Raw genomic sequence first — 25,733 nt, 5'->3', positions numbered from 1 at the left:
TTGCAGCATAAGCTCTTGCAACATGAACTGACATGTCCTAATCAAAGGATCAGAACATTTCAAGAGAAGAGAGAGAGCTTGGTTGTATTTTTTAAACTTTCACTTAGCTAGTGGATAGCCAACACTGGAACTCTTCTAAGTCAAAGGAAGCTTTTGGTTTTATTAATTTATTGCCACTGGGGCCAGCCGTTGTAACTGATATACTGCTTTCTGACTGTACACCGTACTGCATGATTGTAGCGGGTTTACTAACATGTTAGTTATAGTATGTTGACTATGACATGACAATCATGTAGGTTGTGTGTGGCTGTTAGCGTTCATGATATTAAAATACCAAGTATTAAGGTTTGGAAAGGTTTTTTCGACTGGTCACAGACAGCTGATGTGTTGTGCATTGAAGTCCACAGTTGAAGGGAAAAGGTGAGAGGAGAGCGCATAGATAGTTGCAAATTATATATTCAACAAGCAGTGATCATGTTGTTTTTATGTGGCTGCTATGAAAGTGAACTGTGTTTGTGTGTGATCAGCGGTGTATTCACTATGCCGATTCTGTTGAAAAATTTAAATAGTCCGGATAGCCATATTATTAATTGTTCAGCAGTCTTATGACTTGGGGTAGAATCTGTTAAGGAGTCTTTTGGACCTAGACTTGGCACTCTGGTACCGTTTGCCGTGCGGTAGCAGAGAGAACAGTCTACGATTCATGTAGTAGCCTAAACCTAGCGATTGACAGTCATCCAATATGCTGATATAGAAATAAGGCAATGAGCATAAAAAATATATACAGTGGGGCAAAAAGGTATTTAGTCAGCCACCAATTGTGCAAGTTCTCCCACTTAAAAAGATGAGAGAGGCCTGTAATTTTCATCATAGGTACACTTCAACTATGACAGACAAAATGAGGAAAAAAATCCAGAAAATCACATTGTAGGATTTTTAATGAATTTATTTGCAAATTATGGTGGAAAAAAGTATTTGGTCAATAACAAAAGTTTATCTCAATACTTTGTTATATACCCTTTGTTGGCAATGACAGAGGTCAAACGTTTTCTGTAAGTCTTCACAAGGTTTTCACACACTGTTGCTGGTATTTTGGCCCATTCCTCCATGCAGATCTCCTCTAGAGCAGTGATGTTTTGGGGCTGTTGCTGGGCAACCAGGACTTTCGACTCCCTCCAAAGATTTTCTATGGATCTGGAGACTGGCTAGGCCACTCCAGGATCTTGAAATGCTTCTTACGAAGCCACTCCTTCGTTGCCCGGGCGGTGTGTTTGGGATCATTGTCATGCTGAAAGACCCAGCCACGTTTCATCTTCAATGCCCTTGCTGATGGAAGGAGGTTTTCACTCAAAATCTCACGATACATGGCCCCATTCATTCTTTCCTTTACACGGTTCAGTCGTCCTGGTCCCTTTGCAGAAAAACAGCCCCAAAGCATGATGTTTCCACCCCCATGCTTCACAGTAGGTATGGTGTTCTTTGGATGCAACTCAGCATTCTTTGTCCTCCAAACACGAGTTGAGTTTTTACCAAAAAGTTAGATTTTGGTTTCATCTGACCATATGACATTCTCCCAATCTTCTTCTGGATCATCCAAATGCTCTCTAGCAAACTTCAGACGGGTCTGGACATGTACTGGCTTAAGCAGGGGGACACGTCTGGCACTGCAGGATTTGAGTCCCTGGCGGCGTAGTGTGTTACTGATGGTAGGCTTTGTTACTTTGGTATCAGCTCTCTGCAGGTCATTCACTAGGTCCCCCCGTGTGGTTCTGGGATGTTTGCTCACCGTTCTTGTGATTTTTTTGACCCCACCGGGTGAGATCTTGCGTGGCGCCCCAGATCGAGGGAGATTATCAGTGGTCTTGTATGTCTTCCATTTCCTAATAATTGCTCCCACAGTTGATTTCTTCAAACCAAGATGCTTATCTATTGCAGATTCAGTCTTCCCAGCCTGGTGCAAGTCTACAATTTTGTTTCTGGTGTCCTTTGACATCTCTTTGGTCTTGGCCATAGTGGAGTTTGGAGTGTGACTGTTTGAGGTTGTGGACAGGTGTCTTTTATACTGATAACAAGTTCAAACAGGTGCCATTAATACAGGTAACGAGTGGTGGACAGAGGAGCCTCTTAAAGAAGAAGTTACAGGTCTGTGAGAGCCAGAAATCTTGCTTGTTTGTAGGTGCCCAAATACTTATTTTCCACCATAATTTGCAAATAAATTAATTAAAAATCCTACAATGTGATTTTCTGGATTTTTTTTCTAATTTTGTCTGTCATAGTTGAAGTGTACCTATGATGATAATTACAGGCCTCACATCTTTTTAAGTGGGAGAACTTGCACAATTGGTGGCTGACTAAATACTTTTTTGCCCCACGGTATATCATCCTCCCTCATCTTAAACAGCACCAACCGCCACTGCCGCAGGCCCGATGATATTCCAGTGTGAACTCTAAGGTTTCATGCCACAATGACTACCGTCCTGTAGCATCCGTAAGTGCTTTGAGAGGCTGGTTATGGCACACACCAACTCCATCATTCCAGACACCCTAAACCCACTCCAATTTGCATACTGCCCCAACAGATCCATAGACAACGCTATCTCAATTGCACTCCTCACTGCCCTCAACCACCTAGATAAGAGCAATACCTATATGACAATGCTGTTGCATTGGCTACATCTCAGCATTCAACACCATTGTCCCCTCCAAGCTCGTCACCAAGCTTAGGACCTTGGAACTGAACACTTCCCTCTGCAACTGGATTGTGGACTTTCTGACGGGCCAACCCTGAGTGGTGAGGGGAGGCAACATCACCTACGCCACACTGACCCTCAACACGGGGACCCCACAGGGGTGTGTACTTAGTCCCCTCCTGTACTCCCTGTTCACTCACGACTACAACACCATCATCCACGTCGACGGGGCTGCAGTGGAGCTGGTCGAGAGCTTCAAGTTCCTCGGTGTCCAAATCACACACAAGTTCTGAAGTTCTACAGCTGTACCATTGAGAGCATCTTGACTGGCTGCATCACTGTTTGGTATGGTAATTGCAACTCCCTCGATCTCATGGCTCTACAGAGGGTGGTGCGGACTGCCGAATAACATCACTGGGGCCGAGATCCCTGCCATCCAGGACCTTTATATCAGGTGTTGTGGAAGGAAGGCCTGGCAAATCGTTAAAGACTCCAACCACCCAAGCCATAGACTGTTCTCTCTGCTACCGCAAGGCAAGCGGTTACCGGCGTATCAAGTCTGACACCAACAAGCTCCTGAACAGCTTCTATCCCCATGCCATAAGACTGCTAAATAGATAACTAAATAGCTTCAAGGACTATCTGAGTTGACCTTTGTATTTTATTCTTGATTTTGCACTGTCTCTATGTATCAGTGTGTCTTGCGTCCCTCCCCTTGCCCCAGTGACAATAGTCACCTTCAAAGCATCGTTATCTTTCGCCCCACAAAAGCCGCGACCCTTGCAGAGCAAGGGAAACAGCTACGTCAAGGTCTCGGAGCATGTGACATCACCGATTGAAACACTGTTAGCGCGCATTGCTAAATAGCTAGCCATTTAACACCGATTACATCTATACACTCATAGGGCCCTACACGCTATGCACACTGATACTCCAACACAAATACAAACACTCACTCTATAATTTGCTATCCCTGCACATTGTAAATATGGTACTGGAAATGGCCCTGTGTATAGTATGTGTACTTACTTTATTGTGTTCTTCTGATTTCTTAGATTATTTCTTATTGTGTGTTTTTGTTCTACCTTGTTATTTTTAGTTTTACATTGTTATTGATTAATGCATCGTTGGGGTTAGAGCTTGCAATAAAGGCCTTTCACTGTACTTGTGCCTGTGACATTAAAAACATGAAACTTGAAACATGACAAGACCTTGACAAGCAGTGTAAACATGAATTCCTGGCTACTTGAAATCATATGCTCCATGTAGCTTAGCAACGGGGCAGAACATTTTGCTACTGCTCCCACAAATTTCTTAGCAGGCTCTCCAATCTAGATTATGTTTTTTAGTTCTGGTTCATAGTGTGTTGCACAGCACTTACACTGCAAATCACTCAGCTGTATGTGCTATGAGGCGAAGAAAGTTTGGACTAAGCCACTAGAGACAAGTGCTTATAATATAGGGGGCCCCTTACTTGAGTTATTCAACCTGGCCATAACCCTCTGAGAAGAAATCTGATATAATGTCCAATAAGAACTACTAACCTTATTTTACGATGGGTTTTCATACATACATGATGTGTCTATATGACCGCCCAAGTGTGTTGGGTAGAAGTGTGCTATGCATCTAGTAATAGCTGCATACCACTCATGCTCACTGATATTCTGTGGCTGCGTTTAGACAGGCAACCCAATTCTGATCTGTTTTTCACAAATTGGTATTTTGACCAATCACATCAGATCTTTTTCAGAGCTGATCTGATTGGTCAAAATACAGATTAGTGAAAAAAATATCAGAATTGGGCTGACTGTCTAAACACAGCCATTCACACTTATTTAAAAATCCAGATGGGATTACAAGTAAAGTAGCTTAAAGATAATTGTCACACCATAACATATTATCCTATTGTGACATGCCACTAGGAAACCATTTATGACACATTTTTAACCTGGTCGTGCAGTAGGCCTGTGTGACGTTACAAAGGGAACACTGGCACAGTAACTATGACAATATTAATTTGTGTCATTATCAACATCTTAAACTTTGACCTGGGTCACACAGTGTCCGCTGCATCTCACAGTGTCAGCCTGTTGAAAAATGGATTGTTGTTGGGGCTGCCACTAGTAACAGTCACGGTCTGAGAAGCTGTAACTTTATCTCTGTGAGAGCAAACAGCCGACGGCGAAGTGCATACACACAGTACTGGGAAAACAATGACCGTAGGAAAAAATATGTCCAACGTTAGTGACATATCCCGCGATGATGCATCATGCAGGACAGAGGAGAGGGTAAGCTTGAGACTAGTCAGTGTTATTTTGTATCTTTGTCATGAGAAAAGAGGTTTGTTGAGAGCAGAAATAGCCTGTGAAGTGTTATCATCTTTGCAGTCAGGAGGAGTTGGCAGTCATAGGATATTATGACTGTACACTGAAGTTGGATTCAGTCTCTCGGCAAAGAAATACAGTAGCTATAGGTATTCATGACTAAAATGTAGAGGTAGATGTAGAAATAAATTAAGTTGGTTATTTTGTCACGTATTCCTAAAAATACAGTCCATAAACAAGCCTTTTGCCTGTATTACTACAAGCCTTTTTTACTGTTTGGTGTACCTTGCATCTACAGGGCAATGAGAAAGGGGACCAGTGTGACAGAGGCAGATGGTGGATGGGTACTTTGAAAGTAGGTATTTTCAGTGAGGGGAAACAACAACAGTTGGTTTCAGTCAAGCATCTTCACACAGTTCTACTATTAAGATTATGGAATTATGTAGAATTTATGTAATATTAAAAGATTAGATAAAACTCTCTATCCAGTGCATTTAAAGATGATGCTGTGCAAAAATGCCTTCTCAATCTCTTTTTCCTGTATATGCGGGAAATCATGTGTGCAGGAGATATTTAAAAATATATATATTTTCCTCTCATTCGCATCCCTCCAGGATACGCCCATCCCTGGGAGTTACCACATCCGGGACTTCATTGAGGAGGCTGGCCTGAACCCGGTCCGTAGGACGTATGGCTTTAAGGGTACGGGGAGAGACACCAAGATGCAGATGCGTAAGGGGGACTTGCTGCTGCCGGGAGCCTATTGCTTCACTGACTCCACCCAGGAGGCCCTCCAATGCCAGGCCTCCTACTCCTTTAAGAGCTGCCCCCGCCCAAAAAACTACACTCTGGGTATCCGCGACAAGGTGGGGAGAGGATGGGAAGGGGACAAGAGGAGGGGGACCAGGGGAGGTGGTGTGGGGGAAAGTAGATGGGGAGGCGTGGAGAAGGGGCTGTTATCAGCATTCATGTATCTTCTAATAATGCAGTTTTATTTGACATTTTAACCTGAATGTTTTATATTGTCCATCTTTGTCCAGGAAATAGACCTTTCGCCATGCCACTACAATGTGACCCAGAAACCAGTGCCCAAGATACCCTGCAAGTAAGCACCTGTCCTGCACAATCTATCATTATCATTTTTACACGTTCAACTCATCCTTCGAATCACAGCAAGCAGACTGCCTCTGATTCATCTCCTTGATATATGAATCATCCCCTTGATATCTTTTTCCTGTACAAATAACCACCTGACCTCTCCTTTCCAGTACCACACAACAGGTCTGGCCTCTTCTCTACAGCACCTATTCTCCTCTCAAACCACTCTCTCTCTCTTCTCTCCTTGCAGACACGTGATGTTTCGTTCGGCAGTGCAGCGTGCCAGCTTTCTGCCTGTGAGTATCTAGTCTCCACTAGCTATGACTAAGCCAATTACGTTGCCAACAAAGGCCTGCAGACCTACGTGTTTCAGTCGGTTTGGTTATGACACCCATAACCGAGTCTGTTAGAGACCTACAGTATGTTATGGAGGTTACGGTATATTATCTCTGACCGCGTTTGATGCCTATTATGGCACTTTGTTGATTAATGTTTCATGTTCGGTTGCACTGTGTGTGCTGCAGTGTGCAGCAAGTGCGTCTGCACATATTTGAGCAGTGTTGGCAGCTCTCTCGCGTTAACAGAGAAGGAAATGTGTTGGGACATCTCAAGGGTGCCATTACTATGTAGTGGGGAGCTTTTTTCACTGCTAGTGGTGTGTCAGGGCTAGTCCAAAGCAAGTTTATTGTCAAAGGTTAAACAGTTCAACAAGTCCCGTGGCAATCATATTTGTAGCCACAGCCATTCAGACAGCTGTCTGCTTGACGAATTGAAGCAGGTTCGCCATATATCAGGGGGTCAAGGGTCACAGAGTCTTAATGTTTTACACTGAAAATAGTCAGCCAGCGAATCCCTATCAATCTCATTGAAATGAGCAACGGAGGATTTTTTTTGTATTTCTCTTTGCAGGCTCCAAATGTGAAATAGATTTTCACATATTCACATAGAAATATCCCCAGGGTTTAAGGCATTGCAAACCCAACAAAGAGGGGGGTTGTTTTTTTTCTCGTGATTTGACTTAATTTCTTCATCCTCGGGCCTAAATGTGCCCCAGATTTGTTTGTGTGCACTGTGCAGTGTCTGTGCAGATGCAACTCCGAACAAACCATGTTTGGAGACTTTAATTCCGCTTTATTTTATTTATTCCTATCTGCGATCATCTATATAAAATCTTTATTGTTTGGCCATGGCCTCTGATAAAGTTTTGTGGTCGAAGAGAACAGCTCGGGGTGTCTGCACTATGCACACGTGGCGTATCTATGGGAATAGAGGTGTCGAGGACCTTCGCTGCGGCATGGTCCTTCTTGACACACATAATTAATGTGCGGCATGGGCCAGTTATCTGTGCCACACCGGGAGAATGTGGCGCTCGCTCCGACAGCGGCGAAAAGTAGGCCAGGCGCCTTGCACAGAGGCAGATCACCAGGACAGCTCATCATGGGCAGGCGAGTGCGCTTTGGTCCTCTGTGTCCTTTCTAAAAGCTCCTGTGAAATACACCTGCATTAACACCTTCGCCGCAGATCAGCTCCCCTGAGGGCTGGCGGGCAGGCGGGGATCAAGTGAACTTGCCCAGCGCAATCAAATGGCAAATAATGATATCTATAGCTAGCTAGTCTGAGCTCAGGGACATAGAAAGGCTTCTTTTTTTCTTCCTCTTCTCTCATTCTTTGTGCTATGAATCACCGCATCAGGAGGGCTAGGGATGGATTACTGGCTCAGCGACGTAAAAACGTTTTATGTCAGGAACGGGAAAGGCTAGGATAGGCTGTGTGGTATTTTCTGCTTGTGGCCAACACCGTGTGTTATAGTAGGCAGCAGGGGAAAATGAGAGCTGGGAGCTATTGAAATAAAGTAGTTTGAACCTCACGTAATTCATATAACGTATATGCCGTGGACCAAGTATAAATAAGGCATACAATATGAACTGCCTCACTGATCCAACTTCCAGCTTTAGACCTTGAATACTTATGCAATCGTGATTCGTGGCAGAAAATAATCCTCAAGACAACCATTCAACCGTGGTCCCTCTGAGCAGTTTTCTTTGCCTGTGTGAGTGAGTTAGCCTATTGTAAATAGTGAATCAAATGATTCCTGTTTGTGTTCAGAGAGAGGGCCCTGCTCCCGGACATTACAACATGAGGACGGGCCCGACCATAGGAGTCACGTCCTGTTTCAGATCCACTGTGCCGCGTCTTCACAGTGTGCGCTCGGTGAGTGACGCGCACGCACACACACACACACACACACACACACACACACACACACACACACACACAGAGTCACCTTCATCACCCATTGAGAGTAGTTGCACTCTCCTAAGCATAATGTCACTTCAGATAGTTATAAAAATGTAAACGTCATTTTTAATGCTTGGTATTCTCTATTCTCTGTCCCACAGTAATGATACGTGAAGACCGAGCTAGCTGTGCTTTTTTTAGTGAGTGTTTGTTTGTTGACCTTGTTTGGCAGAGGACTCCAGGACCGGGGACTTATGAGCCGTCCTGGCAGATGGGTCGCCGTCTGGGGACAGAGGCCAACATGGGCAGGGCCCACGGTCTCTTCTTCCGCAATGTCTTCTAGATCGTCCAACAGTGTCATCCAGCCATCCCTTTTTATGACTCCCTAGTCCCCCCACTTCTACTGTCTGATAGAATGCACGTGACACTGGGTGATCATGTTGCTTATTTTCCCCCCCGAGTAAAGAAAAAACCCTGATTTCGTTGTCAAATGCACTTGACTACATTTACCCACAAACGCATCTCTTACTATTGCCAGACACATAGGCCCACCATTATCAAAAACATTTGTTTTACCTTAGTCAATTTTTAGAGACACTAACCAGGGAAACTAAACAATATTAATCTGCATTGCAACGCTGGTTGACTAAGGGCTGGATTCAATCCGTAGAAGATCGGCGTTATAGCGGGATTGAAATTTAAAGCCAGTGTTTTCACGGAGACAGCATTCACGTTAAACGATGCAAATCTCGGCTCTATCGAACATTTCCTAAAAACGTCCGATCTTCGGCACTACGGATTGAATCCAGCCCTTTGTACTTCTGCCTACCCCAGTTTGTCTCCCCTCTCTCTCTGCTGGCAGCCTGTCTGGCAGGCTGTTGTGCCTCCACACTATCTGCTGTGTTATGCACTCGTGAGTGAGGGGGGAAATGCAGTTCAGTCATCCATCACATGCACATAGCTGGCATGCTGCACATTCAACATTAGCGGAGCAGCCAGTGTCACACCACGAAAGGGCTATTCTTATCACTACCTATCCTTACTGTCAATGAAAAAAACTAACACGGGATAATGTTGGACTCAGGTTACTCTAACATAGACCATAGCCTTGATAGGAATCAGGCCTGTGGAAGGTAGGCCAAGTAGTTGTGTTTAAAAAAAAAACATTTTATTTTTATTTTTTACAATAGATCGTTTCGGTCCTGGATGCTCCGATTGTCTGAAACCACATTACATTCTCATCAGATTGCTATGTGATAAAAAATAAAAATCAGGGAGTACTTGTTCTTGACGTCTTTTGAGACATCACTATGTATCTCACTCGTTCCATTGCCCTGTATAGATGTCAGTTCATAATGTCTGCATTCTCGTAATATTCCCAAATATATCCATAACGTCATTATCTTAGCACATCAGTTTAAACCTTCCAACACTTCACGTCCTTGTCTTCAGTTTGCGACACATACGAGCGGCTCAAGTGTTTCAAGTGCAGGGCTCTTATTGACGTTGTCATTGTGTAGGGGACTAAGGAGAACACTCTGAGGCTGACAGAAAGACGTCCCTATAAGCCCGGTCCTGTAAGTGGGTAAATCCATTTTGAATTCAATCTCTTTTTGACAGCATCCCTTTGGATTTAAACAACACTGTTGTTACATGTTTGCCAATGGAAGAAGTGCTCAGAAAGTGACTTTTTGGACATGAATGCCAAAACATTCATGAAATAAAAGGTGCTCAAAATGGACCCATTTTGCAATCCCTGCCATACCATGAGACATCCATGTCTTCATCACTGGAAAATATAAACAGTTGAGTTTGATATCATTTTAAAGCTTACAGACATTTCTGGCGGATGCATCATCGCTGTAGGCTGTGGTCAGGTGTACACTATAGCCAGCCACTGGTAGCCTAGTGGTTAGAGAAGCGAGCCAGAGGGTTGCTGGCATCATCCTAGTTACCATCACCCTTGCACAAGGCCCTAAACCCCCTACAATTGCTCCAGAGGCGCTGCACTGCGGATGACCCATTGCTTCCATTCCCTCGGGGTGTGCTTGTCTCAGGGCGTATGGCGTATGATCATAAAGACACATTTAAGTTCTCTGCAAGTTAATGAACAATTAAGTACATCTTATTTTACAATCCCTCAGGGTCATCATAACAACACTCTGATTTGTAACATATGCCCCATAGTGAGGACTTCCCTCTTTTAGCACGACCCCTCTTTTAGGTCCTGAGTCAATGAAAGACATTGGTTAGGCTGACCACAATGCCTAGCACCATTTATACCTGCTTCTAACATGTGTCCTGATCTTGTCCACATTCCGATTGTGCCCACATTTTCAAACATGTGTCACTTACATCATCCATCTGCTGTGTCTGCATTGTGACCAGATTTCCTGGTCCCTCCCCCGTATGCACATTATTTTACAGATATTCTTTCAAAATAAGATTTAATTTGAAGAAAAATGTATGCCATAAGCCAATGGTGCCACCTGTCAATGATTTTAGAAGGCAATATAATGATGATTTAAATGGTTTCACTGTCCAGATCCTTATATCCAGACACAATGGGTCTCCGACTACCTCTGGAGGTGATCAGGAAATCTGATCACAATCAGATCACAATGTGTGATAAGCTTGTTCAATTGATCACCTCCTAAACTCCATGTAAAATCCTCTTCAGGTTTTGAGGCAGTTGGGTTGGCTGCAGCCAAGGTTTATTGTGGGATTAAGTCCCTCACTTTCATTAGAAACCATCTAGTGTCAACAAGGACAACTAGGCAGAACAGACAACCCAAACATGACCTTCTGGTTTCTGGAATAGCTAAATGAATTCAGGATAATATTGGGAAGGCGACATGATAATGGATGTTTTTAAAATCCTCCAATCCATATAATTGGCAGCTTTGAACAGGAAGTGACCCGACATCAAACCGAGCAGTTCAAAGAAATTACCATGCTATTTGTGTTTTCCATTGTTTGAGGTAAGGACGTCTGTCCTGAATTGGCTCACACTGTCTCTGGAGATACAACAACAAGCATCATCAGTCACTCCACGGTCCACATCACTCTAAAGATTGACGAACCCACGACGCCAAACGAGCGAAAACAGCCTTTGTTTACAACGCAATGAACCAAGATGGCCGCCCCCACACAATCTACTGCTGCTTCCTCCCTTCCTTGTATTACATGACCACCTTGAAAAACTCCAGCCCTCTCACGTAGCCCAATGGTAAGACATGAAGACAGAGCTGTCATGGAGTATTGTTCACTTGTGTCCTCTCCGGCAGGGTCACATCCATTCCCATCGCCACCACAGTGTTGACGGCTGGCTAAAGAATTCAGAAGGCAGCATGACACCAAAGCAGATGACCAGGTATCTCTTTACCATGTAATTGACAGGTGCGATAGGCCGACATTACAGCTCTATTAAATGACATATAAAAGTTTAATAAGGTTGAATAGGCTGCTGTTAGTGAAACAAGGGGTCATTGTTTATCCCGTAATGGCGCTGGCATGATGTTGGGCACATGGACACGGGCCAAGGCTGTTTGAGGGCGATCAGGTGAGTCGGTTTGGTGAAATAGAACCCGGGGAGGGGGGCAAGGTTGGTGATATCTCTGCTGCTGTAACTCCTTTACATTAACTGGTTAGCCTCAAAACGTTATCAAGGAGAAAACGTTTCAATTGGATATCTGCCGCTTCATTGGCTGCTGCCTCATGTGTCAACATTGTTTTAGAACGTATTGCTAGGTTGCCGGTTCCTTTACTGATTGTTAAAGATATATAACCATCTAGGTTTATGTGAAAACCCACACCAATGACCAAACATAATTGCCCTCCAGGCCCTGAAGTTCAGATTGCCACACATTACCTATTGTTAGCATCCTCTCTATTAAAGGTCCAATGCAGCTGTTTTTATCTCAATATCAAATCCTTTCTGGGTAACTATTAAGTATCTTACTGTGATTGTTTTAAATTAAAATGGTCAAAAAGAGAAGAAAAAATATGCTTCTTAGCAAAGAACACTTTCTCAATCAATAATTTTGCTAGGACTGTCTGGAGTAGGGAAGGGGAAAACTGAAAAATATCTGTTATTGGTCTATTAACAAATTTACGACATGATGATGTCACCAGGCAGGCCAAAACTACATCCCACCACAACAGGCTGAAATGTCAGGCAGTCATTTCAAATAGCTCTTACACTACAAGGGCATATTTCTGCTCAACCTCATAGTGTGGGAATATATATATACACTACCGTTCAAAAGTTTTGGGTCACTTAGAAATTTCCTTGTTTTTGAAAGATAAGCACATTTAGTTGTCTACACTATATTTCTGATCAATTTGATGTTATTTTAATAGACAAAAAATGTGATTTTGTTTCAAAAACTAGGACATTTCTAAGTGACCCAAAACTTTTGAATGGTTGAGTATATATACAGTAGCAGTCAAAAGTTTGGACACCTACTCATTCAAGGGTTTTTCTTTATTTTTACTATTTTCTACATTGTAGAATAATAGTGAAGACATCAAAACTATTGAAGAGCACATATGGAAGCATGTAGTAACCCAAAAAGTGTTAAACAAATCAACATATATTTTATATTTGAGATTATTGATGTAATGATGGACTGTCATTTCTCTTTGCCTATTTCAGCTGTTCTTGCCATAAAATGGACTTGGTCTTTTACCAAATAGGGCTATATTCTGTATACAAACCCTACCTTGTCACAACACAACTCATTGGCTCAGACGCAATAAGAAGGAAAGAAATTCCACAAATTAAATTTTAATATACAGTTGAAGTCAGAAGTTTACATACACCTTCCTATTTTTTTTTTTTTACAATTCCTGACATTTAATCCTAGTAAAAAATCCCTGTCTTAGGTCAGTTAGGATCACCACTTTATTTTAAGAATGTGAAATGTCAGAATAATAATAGAGAGAATTATTTATTTCAGCTTTTATTTATTTCATCACATTCCCAGTGGGTCAGAAGTTAACATACACTCAATTAGTATTTGGTAGCATTGCCTTTAAAATGTTTAACTTGGGTCAAACCAGACTTGTGGAGGTCTACAATTTTTTTTCTGAGGTCTTTGCTGATTTCTTTTGATTTTCCCATGATGTCAAGCAAAGAGGCACTGAGTTTGAAGGTAGGCCTTGAAATACATCCACAGGTACACCTCCAATTGACTCATATGATGTCAATTAGCCTATCAGAAGCTTCTAGAGCCATGACATAATTTTCTGGAATTTTCCAAGCTGTTTAAAGGCACAGTCAACTTAGTTTATGTAAACTTCTGACCCACTGGAATTGTGATACAGTGATTTATAAGTGAAAGAATCTGTCTGTAAACAATTGTTGGAAAAATTACTTGTGTCATGCACAAAGTAGATGTCCTAACCAACTTGCCAAAACTATAGTTTGTTAACAAGAAATTTGTGGAGTGGTTGAAAAATGAGTTTTAATGACTCCAACCGAAGTGTATGTAAACATCCAACTTCAACTGTATATACACTACCGGTCAACATTTTTAGAACACCTACTCATTCAAGGGTTTTTCTTTATTCTTAGTATTTTCTACATTGTAGAATAATAGTGAAGACAATAAAAACACCTGTTAATTGAAATGCATTCCAGGTGACTACCTCGTGAAGCTGGTTGAGAGAATGCCAAGAGTGTGCAAAGCTGGCATCAAGGCAATGGGTGGCTACTTTGAAGAATCTCAAATATAAAATATATTTGGATTTGTTTAACAGTTTTTTGGTTACAACATGATTCCATATGTGTTATTTCATAGTTTTGATATCTTCACTCTTATTCTACAACGTAGAAAATAGTAAAAATATAGAAAAACCCTTGAATGAGTAGGTGTTCTAAAACTTTTGACCCGTAGTATATATATATATATAAATAAATAAAACACAGGAAAATCACATTTGTGACTGCACTGGACCTTTAACTTCCCTCTGCCCTGCAATAACTCCCTGGATGTTGGCAGTCTCATAAGGTTGCTTCCTCTTTCTCCTGAATACCACCCCACATACAGTACAGTAAAGGGCTAATCATAGAAATCAAATTACTAGAACATTGCCGTGTTCTGGCGGTCTTTAAACTTCCTAGTAATTACATTTCTATAGGGACAAAACTCTTGGCTTGCTTCATATGAGACAGTAGTACAGTTTTCTAAAATGCTGGTATCATACATTTTGGTACTGTGGTACCGGTACAACGTGCAACACTACTTTCCCCCACTGAAACAACAGGCAGGCTGTAATAGGGGTGTAACTGGGCCCAGACATCTGACCCCCCTCTCAGCCCCAACAGTGCACAAGTAGAGCGACCAGGGACCTGGCCGCCCAGCCACCCCTGAGGGTAACCAGAGAACCCTGCCAAGGCCACCTGACATCACATGAAGCTGCCACACAGCAGACACAGCCACTGGGACCCACCTATACAGTGCCTTGCAAAAGTATTCGGCCCCCTTGAACTTTGCGACCTTTTGCCACATTTCAGGCTTCAAACATAAAGATATAACACTGTATTTTTTTGTGAAGAATCAACAACAAGTGGGACACAATCATGAAGTGGAACGACATTTATTGGATATTTCAAACTTTTTTAACAAATCAAAAACTGAAAAATTGGGCGTGCAAAATTATTCAGCCCCTTTACTTTCAGTGCAGCAAACTCTCTCCAGAAGTTCAGTGAGGATCTCTGAATGATCCAATGTTGACCTAAATGACTAATGATGATAAATACAATCCACCTGTGTGTAATCAAGTCTCCGTATAAATGCACCTGCACTGTGATAGTCTCAGAGGTCCGTTAAAAGCGCAGAGAACATCATGAAGAACAAGGAACACACCAGGCAGGTCCGAGATACTGTTGTGAAGAAGTTTAAAGCCAGATTTGGATACAAAAATATTTCCCAAGCTTTAAACATCCCAAGGAGCACTGTGCAAGCGATAATATTGAAATGGAAGGAGTATCAGACCACTGCAAATCTACCAAGACCTGGCCGTCCCTCTAAACTTTCAGCTCATACAAGGAGAAGACTGATCAGAGATGCAGCCAAGAGGCCCATGATCACTCTGGATGAACTGCAGAGATCTACAGCTGAGGTGGGAGACTCTGTCCATAGGACAACAATCAGTCGTGTATTGCACAAATCTGGCCTTTATGGAAGAGTGGCAAGAAGAAAGCCATTTCTTAAAGATATCCATAAAAAGTGTCGTTTAAAGTTTGCCACAAGCCACCTGGGAGACACACCAAACATGTGGAAGAAGGTGCTCTGGTCAGATGAAATCAAAATTGAACTTTTTGGCAACAATGCAAAACGTTGTTTGGCGTAAAAGCAACACAGCTCATCACCTTGAACACACCATCCCCACTGTCAAACATGGTGGTGGCAGCATCATGGTTTGGGCCTGCTTTTCTTCAGCAGGGACAGGGAAGATGGTTAAAATTGATGGGAAGATGGATGGAGCCAAATACAGGACCATTCTGGAAGAAAACCTGATGGAGTCTGCAAAAGACCTGAGACTGGGACGGAGATTTGTCTTCCAACAAGACAATGATCCAAAACATAAAGCAAAATCTACAATGGAATGGTTCAAAAATAAACATATCCAGGTGTTAGAATGGCCAAGTCAAAGTCCAGACCTGAATCCAATCGAGAATCTGTGGAAAGAACTGAAAACTGCTGTTCACAAATGCTCTCCATCCAACCTCACTGAGCTCGAGCTGTTTTACAAGGAGGAATGGGAAAAAATGTCAGTCTCTCGATGTGCAAAACTGATAGAGACATACCCCAAGCGACTTACAGCTGTAATCGCAGCAAAAGGTGGCGCTACAAAGTATTAACTTAAGGGGGCTGAATAATTTTGCACGCCCAATTTTTCAGTTTTTGATTTGTTAAAAAAGTTTGAAATATCCAATAAATGTCGTTCCACTTCATGATTGTGTCCCACTTGTTGTTGATTCTTCACAAAAAATACAGTTTTATATCTTTATGTTTGAAGCCTGAAATGTGGCATAAGGTCGCAAAGTTCAAGGGGGCCGAATACTTTCGCAAGGCACTGTACATATGGGAGAACAAAGACCTAGGGACAATCAGAGCTATTAAGAGACAATTCCGTTGTCTCTGCAGACGTGCTACTCGCGACAACCATTGTGATTATTATTATTTGACCCTGCTGGTCATCTATGAACATTTGAACATCTTGGCCATGTTCTGTTATAATCTCCACCCAGCACAGCCAGAAGAGGAATGGCCAGCCCTCATAGCCTGGTTCCTCTCTAGGTTTCTTCCTAGGTTTTGGCCTTTCTAGGGAGTTTTTCCTAGCCACCGTGGTTCTACATCAAATCAAATCAAATCAAATTTATTTATATAGCCCTTCGTACATCAGCTGATATCTCAAAGTGCTGTACAGAAACCCAGCCTAAAACCCCAAACAGCAAGCAATGCAGGTGTAGAAGCATGCATTGCTTGCTGTTCGGGGTTTTAGGCTGGGTTTCTGTACAGCACTTTGTGACATCAGCTGATGTAAGAAGGGCTTTATAAACAAATTAGATTGATTGGAGAATATAGAACTCTTCTCTCTAATTTTGGCCTCCCCTAGCCTACTATACAGTACTGGGTGTGTGTTTTAGAAGGCACGTAGGCTAATTATTCAGCCTGGCGATGAGCGAAACTGTCCGGAGCCCTTCGTCATCTGATGTCATCCTGAGAGGCTTTGCGGCAGGCAGGCCTATTCATTAATGTCTCCTTTTACCAGCCTCATCATGGCTGTCCTGACCGCGCCACAATATAGAACATTCCACAACCGCATGGATTAGGCCAGCTGTCTCCTTGGGGATCCCCAGCCATTCCATGTGATCTATTCGAGCTAACACACCCGATTCAACTCGTCAACTAATTATCAAGTCCTTGACTGGTGAATCAGGTCAACTAGTTCAGGGCTACAACAAAACATTGAAATAACTGGGGGTCCCTGAGGAAAGGTTTGGAAACCTCTGGATTAAGTCACTAATCTCCAACCCACCGGCCAGACGCAGTTGTCACACACGGGCTAATGTGGGGGAGGACAGAGGGAGAGAGTGGTGGAGGTAGTAGAGGCAGGGATCAGAAGAAAATGTGTTGATCGCCAACTTAAAATGGGGATGTGCATGTGGCTTTTGATGTGTGAGCGAAGTAGACCTATGTGAAACAGACAGATTTAAATACTCTTCAGTCATAACTCTATCCTGGTGCGTGAAAGGGTTAATAAATTGTGCTTGCAGAGAAGAGACTGGGATTCTTCTTCTCGAAACAGAAATCAATGTACAGAGAACAGAACAATTCATTACAGCAGCGAGAGTTGACATCAAACAGACACAGTCAGGCCCATAGAAAAGCACACCAGTGGTATAATCTGCCTTGGTGTATGTGTGTGTTGTCCAGCAGACTAGATATCTCTCCGCTTCCCCAGTTACTCAAAAATGGGATGGCTGCTAGGCAACCAAGCCACATCACATCAGGCAGAGAGAGAGCGAGAACTGAGAGGGTGGTTAGAAATGGAGAAAGAGGGAGGGAGAGAGAGGTAGAGACAGAGATGGCGAGGGAGAGCAGAGAGAGAGCGAGAGAGAGAGGATAGAGAGGGTAGGGAGAGAGAGAGAGAGGGAGGGGGTTGTGAGTTGAGGCAGAAACTGTGCTGGCAGTATTACATAAGATAGCAACTCGAGTCCCACTGCCCATATTAATTTGGTTAGGCACTATGAAGTGATGAAGATTAGTCATAAATGACGAGACAGATGAGGACACAATCCCACAGTGATTTTAAGTCATTGTTTATGATGACAATGATTTACAAATTAGTTTAAAACAAGACACACAATGAATCATATTATGATTAATACAGTTAGATACAATACAAGCAAATCAGTGATTTCAACACCACACAATGGTGGCTTCAGTAAAACACACACACCGGCTGAAGGATCTCGTTTAACAAGAAGAAAATGGAATGATACTTTAGAAAGGATCCCTGAGAGTGGATGTATGTGGTCTGTATAACAGTGTCACCATAGACTTGTCTATGAATGCATCTGAGAGGTTCTTACGAATGCATAGTCATAGATGTATAGTGTGCTTTCAAATGTATTGGGACAGTGACACGTTTGTTGTTGTTTTTGGCTCTGTACTCCAGCATTGATACAATGACTCTGAGGTTAAAGTTCAGACTGTCAGCTTTCATTTGAGGATATTTTCATCCATATCGGGTGAGCCGTTTAGAAATTACAGCACTTTTTGTACATAGTCCCCCCAAATTCACTTACGCATGTATTAAAATAGTCAAACGTTGAGTATTTGGACCCATATTCCTAGCACACAATGATTACATCAAGCTTGTGTCTCTACAAACTTGTTGGAGGCATTTGCTTTTTGTTAGGGTGTCAGATTATGTTGTGCCCAATAGAAATGAATGGTAAATAATGTATTGTGTCATTTTGGAGTCACTTTTACTGTAAATAAGAATAGAATATGTTTCTAAACACTTCTACATTAATGTGGATGCCACCCTGATTACGGATAATCCTGAATGAATTGTGAATAATGATGAGTGAGAAAGTTAGACGCACAAATATCATACCCCAAAGATATTTGTGCATCGGTAACTTTCTCACTCATCACATCATTATTCACGATTCCTTCAGGACTATCCGTAATCATGGTAGCATCCACATAAATGTAGATGTGTTTAGAAACATGTTCTATTCTTATTTACAGTAAAAGTGACTCCAAAATGACACAATACATTATTTACCATTCATTTCTATTGGGCACAACATAATCTGAAACACAACCAAAACAAACTGCAAATGCATCCAACAAATGTGTAGAGTCACAAGCTTGATGTAGTCATTGCGTGTTAGGAATATGGGACCAAATACTCAACTTTTTACTACTTTAATACACATATAGGTGAACTTTTGGTCCCCTAAAATGGGGGGGGGGGGGCGACGACTATATACCAAAAGTTCTGTAATTTCTAAATGGTTCACCCATTTGGATGGAAATACCCTCAAATTAAATCTTATAATCTGCACTTTAACCTCATGGTCATTTCATTTTATATCCAAAGTGCAGGAGTACAGAGCCAAAACAACAAACAAATGTGTCACTGTACCAATACCTTTGGAGCTCACTGTAGATATGAGGAGAGCAGAGAAGGGAGGAGAGGGGCAAGAGAGAATAGAGCAAAAAGAGTGAGACAGGGCAAGAGAAGATATATTGCACAAATGTGTACGTTTAAAAGATCATACGTGTGTGTGCCTGTGCACATGTGTGTATTCATAAACACGCCATACAGTAGTAGCCTCTGTCTGCTCCTCATAGCTCGCGTGGTATAATGGTGAAGGGCCTGATGGGGCAGGAGGCCTCCAGCTCCAGGGCTGTCAGGAAGCAGTCTGGAGCCTGGCTGCTGCCCTGTAACTGCAGGGCCTCCCCCAGGCCGCTCCACGCCTCGTGTGACGTGCTCTCGGCCTGCACCGCGTCCCGCAGCACCTTCTCCCCCAGACCCAGACGCCCACACCGCACCAACAACTGGCCCTGAGGAGGGGAAAGCAAGGGGAGGGGAGGGGGTGAAGAGACAAAAAGTGAGTCTGCGTGGGGGATAAGTCATTGAGAGATTACAGAGAGAGCGAGATCTAGCTTTGACTTTGGACCTAGCGTTGGCAGTATCTAAACCAGATACTAGATATTTGGTGTGTCAGAGATGCCAATGTTTGTACCAACTCTATTTGTACTGACGTGTTGGGTGATTGCAGCCAAAGGCACTCCCAGGAAGGATGAGGAGTGCGTGTGATGAGGATGACTACTCCCGATGTGTGTTTGTATACTGTATGTGTGTGTGTGAGAGGAAGTGTATGTTTTTTGGTGTTTGGTTCAGTGAGTGTATGTTTGTGTGCGTTTGTGGCCGTGTGAGAGGGCAGTAGTGGTCGGTGCGGCGTGACATGTCTCTTTGGAACTTCTCTCTGTTGAGGCACTGTGTGTCTCGAGAGTCTAGCAAGCATAACAGGGTATCACGCAACCGACGTGTGTTCATGTCAACGGCATGAACACACAGAACTACACAAACACACACATGCACACAGCCTCCAGAGCGGGGCTTGCCTGAGGTCAAACAGACAAGTCTTGTTATGCAGGCTCTGATCACAAACTCCAGATTAATTGGGCTGAAACTCAGAGAGCTGTCTCGGGGCTTCTGATGCAACCTCCAAAGAGGATGTTCTGCTCCCTCCGTCTCTCTGTCTCCAAGCCACTCTCTGCTGTTACTCACATCATATCCCCCCCATATACTGTATATTTCCTCTCTCTGCTGCTGACAAGATCAGAAGAAAAGACAGACAGAGATCTGACGGGGTGCAGACTCGGACACAGTGGAGGATATACAGTGAGGTCTGTAATTATTGGCACCATTGATAAAGATGAGCAAAAAAAGACTGTATAGAGTAAACAATACAAATACTGAGCTACAGTAATATTGTAAAGATAGGGGTCAAATATGATTGGTGCCCCTGTTTCCATTACTCTTGCACCACCCCATTGCGAGGAGACCATTCCTCTATACAGAATCTTCCCAGATCCTTGAAATCCTTTGTCTGCGGAAGAGTATAAGGGCCAAGCGAAGTGATGTAGGGGAGAGTGGGGTATGTTGAGACATTTTTACATTCAGCATCACTTCATCAAGGGTAATATAGTATTCTTTCTAACAAATATTTCTACATATATTTCAGGGTGTTGTGTATCCCTGTAAATAAGCAGAATTAATGTATACATTACAGTTTTGAAAACATAGCTTGTCCAAAAAAAGTGGTCTATTGGCACAAATTACCCTGGTAAGTTAAGACGCGGGACAGGGTAAGTTAAGACGCGGGACAGGGTAAGTTAAGACGCGAGACAGGGTAAGTTAAGCCGCGGGACAGGGTAAGTTAAGCTGCGGGACAGATCCCGAATCTCTTCATTACTCTCCAGAAAATGTAACCTACATTTAGTCTATTGTATATATGTGTATTTCACACTATATTGAGGTAAAAATCGGAGTATAATGCTGTATGGATGTCAACCCAATGCATGTTTCTGTCATCTTCACCAATCAACTGCATTACAGTTAAAAACAACTTAGATTACCACCACCGATTTCTGTATGCTAGCTATGCTACCAGCTTATATGAACGGGAGTTCGGATTTAGCAGTCACTTCTTCTAAACATAAAAAGGAATAACTTCTAAATGTTATGCAGCAAAAACTCTAGGGGCGCTATTTCATTTTTGGATAAGAAACGTTCCCGTTTTAAGCGCAATATTTTGTCACGAAAAGATGCTCGACTATGCATATTATTGACAGTTTTGGAAAGAAAACACTGAAGTTTCAGAATCTGCAAAGATATTGTCTGTAAGTGCCCCAGAACTCATTCTACAGGCGAAACCAAGATGAAACGTCAAACAGGAAATGAGCAGAATTTCTGAAGCTCTGTTTTCTAATGTCTCCTTATATGGCTGTGAATGCGACAGGAATAAGCTTAGACCTTCTGCCGTTTCCCCAAGATGTCGGCAGCATTGTGACGTATTTGTAGGCATATCATTGGAAGATTGACCAAAAGAGACTACATTTTCCAAGTGTCCGCCTGGTGTCCTGCGTCGAAATTGGTGCGCAAAGCCAGGTGCAAGTATTTTTCCATTTGATTGAGAGGAGAAACCATGCTTCCACGAACGATATATCATCGAAGAGATATGTGAAAAACACCTTGAGGATTGATTCTAAACAACGTTTGCCATGTTTTCAGTCAATATTATGGAGTTAATCTGGAAAAAAGTTCGCGTTTTGAGGACTGAATTTTCATTTTTTTTTGGTAGCCAAACGTGATGTACAAAACGGAGCTATTTCTAATACACAAAGAATCTTTTTGGAAAAACTGAGCATTTGCTATCTAATTGAGAGTCTCCTCATTGAAAACATCCGAAGTTCTTCAAAGGTAAATGATTTTATTTGAAGGCTTTTATGTTTTTGTTGAAATGTTGCGTGCTGGATGCTAACGCTAATGCTAACGCTAAATGCTACGCTAGCTAGCTACTTTTACACAAATGATTGTTTTCCTATGGTTGAGAAGCATATTTTGAAAATCTGAGATGACAGTGTTGTTTACAAAAGGCTAAGCTTGAGAGATGGCATATTTATTTCATTTCATTTGCGATTTTCATGAATAGTTAACGTTGCGTTATGGTAATGAGCTTGAGTCTGTATTCACGATCCCGGATCCGGGATGGGGAGATCAGAGAGGTTAAGACGCGGGACAGGGTAAGTTAAGACGCGGGACAGGGTAAGTTAAGACGCGAGACAGGGTAAGTTAAGCCGCGGGACAGGGTAAGTTAAGCTGCGGGACAGATCCCGAATCTCTTCATTACTCTCCAGAAAATGTAACCTACATTTAGTCTATTGTATATATGTGTATTTCACACTATATTGAGGTAAAAATCGGAGTATAATGCTGTATGGATGTCAACCCAATGCATGTTTCTGTCATCTTCACCAATCAACTGCATTACAGTTAAAAACAACTTAGATTACCACCACCGATTTCTGTATGCTAGCTATGCTACCAGCTTATATGAACGGGAGTTCGGATTTAGCAGTCACTTCTTCTAAACATAAAAAGGAATAACTTCTAAATGTTATGCAGCAACTTTAGCAACCAACCACATTGTGGGCCCGTTACGATACATCAATCATGAAGGATTTGAAAAATATCCACTTTGCTCAACTTACTCCAAGTCAAACATTTTGACTATATGAGCCCACACAGCTACAAGGATGCACTTTCAAGCTAGGTTTAGGACTTAACATTGACATATTTTTATAGAAATGTGTGTTATTTAGCAGATGCTCTTATCCAGAGCGACTTACAGTTAGTGCATTCATCTTGAGATTGCTAGGAGGGACAACCACATATCTCGGTCAGAAGGAAAGTAAATATTTCCTCAATAAAGTAGCTATCAGCAAAGCCAGTGCTAGTGGTGGGTGGGTGGAGTGGTGCAAGTGTTAGTTGGGGGAGGGGTGCTGTGGGATTATTTAAAATACTCTTTGATGAGGTAGGGTTTCAGATGTTTTTGGAAGATGGGCAGGGATTCTGCTGTCCTAGCTTCAGGGGGAAGCTGGTTCCACTATTGGGAAGAGAAGAGATATGACCGGGCTGAGTGGGAGCTGCCCTCCCATAGAGGTGGGAGGGCCAAGTGACCAGAGGTGGCAGAGCGGAGTACTCGGGTTGGGGTATAGGATTTGAGCAAAGCCTGAAGGTAGGGAGGGACAGTTCCTCTTGCTGCTCTGTAGGTAAATATAGTACTTGCAAAAGTATTCACCCCCCCCGATGTCGTTTTCCCTATTTTGTTACATTACAACCTGTAATTTAAATGGATTTTTATTTGGATTTCATGTAATGGACATACACAAAATAGTCCAAATTGGTGAAGTGAAATCCGCAAAAATAAAAAAATGGAAAGGTGGTGCTTGCATATGTATTCACTCCCTTTGCTATGAAGCCCCTAAATAAGACCTGGTGCAACCAAATTCCTTCAGAAGTCATATAATTAGTTAAATAAAGTCCACCTGTGTGCAATCTAAGTGTCATATGATCTGTCACATGATCTCAGTATATATACACCTGTTCTGAAAGGCCCCAGAGTCTGCAACAACACTAAGCAAGGGGCACCACCAAGCAAGCCGCACCATGAAGACCAAGGAGTTCCTCAAACAGGTCAGGGACAAAGTTGTGGAGAAGTACAGATCAGGGTTGGGTTATAAAAATATATACAAAACTTTCAACATCCCACGGAGCACCATTAAATCCATTATTAAAAAATGGAAAGAATATGGCACCACCAAGAGAGGGCCGCCCACCAAAACTCACAGATCAGGCAAGGAGGGCATTAACCAGAGAGGCAACAAAGAGACCAAAGATAACCCTGAAGGAGCTGCAAAGCTCCACAGTGGAGATTGGAGTATATGTCTACAGGACCACATTAAGCCATACACTCCATAGAGCTGGACTTTAAAAGAGTGTCCAGAAAAAAAGACATTGCTTAAAGAAAATAATAAGCAAACACGTTTGGTGTTAGCCAAAAGGTATGTGGGAGACTCCCCAAAAATATGGAAGAAGGTACTCTGGTCAGATGAGACTAAAATTGAGCTTTTTGGCCACCAAGGAAAACACTATTATGGCACAAATCCAACACCTCTCATCACCTCAAGAACACCATCCCCACACTAAAGCATGGTGGTGGCAGCATCATGCTGTGGGGATGTTTTTCATCGGCAGGGACTGGGAAACTGGTCAGAATTGAAGGAATGATGTGTGACACTAAATACAGGGACATTCTTGAGGGAAACCTGTTTCAGTTTTCCCGAGATTTGAGACTGGTTCAGAGGTTCCCTTTCCAGCAGGACAATGACCCTAAGCCTACTGCTAAAGCAACACTCGAGTGGTTTAAGGGGAAACATTTAAATGTCTTGGAATGGCCTATTCAAAGCCCAGAACTCAATCCAATTGAGAATCTGTGATATGACTTTTAAAGATTGCTGTACACCAGGGGAACCTATCCAACTTGAAGGAGCTGGAGCAGGTTTGCCTTGAAGAATGGGCAAAAATCCCAGTGGCTAGATGTGCCAAGCTGATAGAGACATATCCCAAGAGACTTGCAGCTGTAATTGCTGCAAAAGGTGTCGGGGGGGGGTGTGGGGGGGTGGGGGGGGGGCGAATAGTTATGCACGCTCAAGTTCTGTTTTGTTTTTTTGTCTTATTTCTTGTTTGTTTCACAATAAAAAATATTTTGCATCTCCAAAGTGGTAGGCATGTTGTGTAAATCAAATGATACAAAAAAATCAATTTTAATTCCAGGTTGTAAGGCAACAAAATAAGAAAAATGGTGGGTGAATACTTTTGCAAGCCACTGTACCATGGTAGTGAACCCAAGCTTCGGCTGGAAGCCAGTGGAGTGTGTGGAGCAGCAGGGTGACATGGGAGAACTTTGGAAGGTTGAACACCAACCAGGTTGCACCATCCTGGATACATTTCAGGGGTTTGATGGCACAAGCGGGGAGCCCAGCCAACAGCGAATTGCAGTAATCCAGATGGGACATGATGACAAGTGACTGGATTAGGACCTGCGCCGCTTCCTGTGTGAGGTAGGGTCGTACACTATGGATGTTGTTAAATGTTGATTTTTATTGTTGGACATAAAAGACTAAACACACCAGCAAATCAGCACCATTTGATTTTAACTTTGGAAATCTATTCCAAAGTATTTCAACACATAATAGAGAGATACACTACCGTTCAAAAG

At 42.6% G+C, this 25,733-nt stretch overlaps 2 protein-coding genes across 2 annotated transcripts in view; one reads left to right on the top strand and one right to left on the bottom strand.

Annotated features, from left to right (window-relative positions):
- Positions 1-4,873: 4,873 nt before the first annotated feature.
- On the top strand, positions 4,874-9,639 carry LOC139416832 (protein STPG4-like). The gene is made up of 7 exons (XM_071165932.1): positions 4,874-4,978; positions 5,313-5,369; positions 5,629-5,880; positions 6,055-6,119; positions 6,363-6,408; positions 8,219-8,323; positions 8,583-9,639. Exons 1-7 carry the CDS (start codon positions 4,904-4,906, stop codon positions 8,691-8,693), a joined length of 711 nt encoding a protein of 236 aa, XP_071022033.1. The 5' UTR covers positions 4,874-4,903; the 3' UTR covers positions 8,694-9,639.
- An 8,530-nt stretch (positions 9,640-18,169) lies between these two features.
- The window catches only part of LOC139410356 (tetratricopeptide repeat protein 7A-like), a 47,952-nt gene continuing 40,388 nt past the window's right edge, over positions 18,170-25,733 (bottom strand). The window contains exon 20 of the mRNA XM_071155794.1: positions 18,170-19,947. Within this exon, the coding sequence (XP_071011895.1) occupies positions 19,729-19,947 (219 nt within the window). The 3' untranslated portion in view covers positions 18,170-19,728. The remainder of the gene's footprint in view (positions 19,948-25,733) is intronic.

This window comes from Oncorhynchus clarkii, chromosome 1 (assembly GCF_045791955.1).
Source record: "Oncorhynchus clarkii lewisi isolate Uvic-CL-2024 chromosome 1, UVic_Ocla_1.0, whole genome shotgun sequence".
In the NCBI taxonomy this organism is placed as follows: Eukaryota; Metazoa; Chordata; class Actinopteri; order Salmoniformes; family Salmonidae; genus Oncorhynchus; species Oncorhynchus clarkii.
The sequence above is the reverse complement of the archived record's forward strand: the minus strand, read 5'-3'. Positions and strand labels throughout refer to the sequence as shown.

Coding starts and splice junctions, on each gene's coding strand:
- LOC139416832 (XM_071165932.1), top strand. CDS start 4,904: ATGACCGTAGGAAAAAATATGTCCAACGTTAGTGACATATCCCGCGAT. Junction 4,979..5,312: donor CATGCAGGACAGAGGAGAGG/GTAAGCTTGAGA, acceptor TTGCATCTACAG/GGCAATGAGAAAGGGGACCA. Junction 6,120..6,362: donor GTGCCCAAGATACCCTGCAA/GTAAGCACCTGT, acceptor CTCTCCTTGCAG/ACACGTGATGTTTCGTTCGG.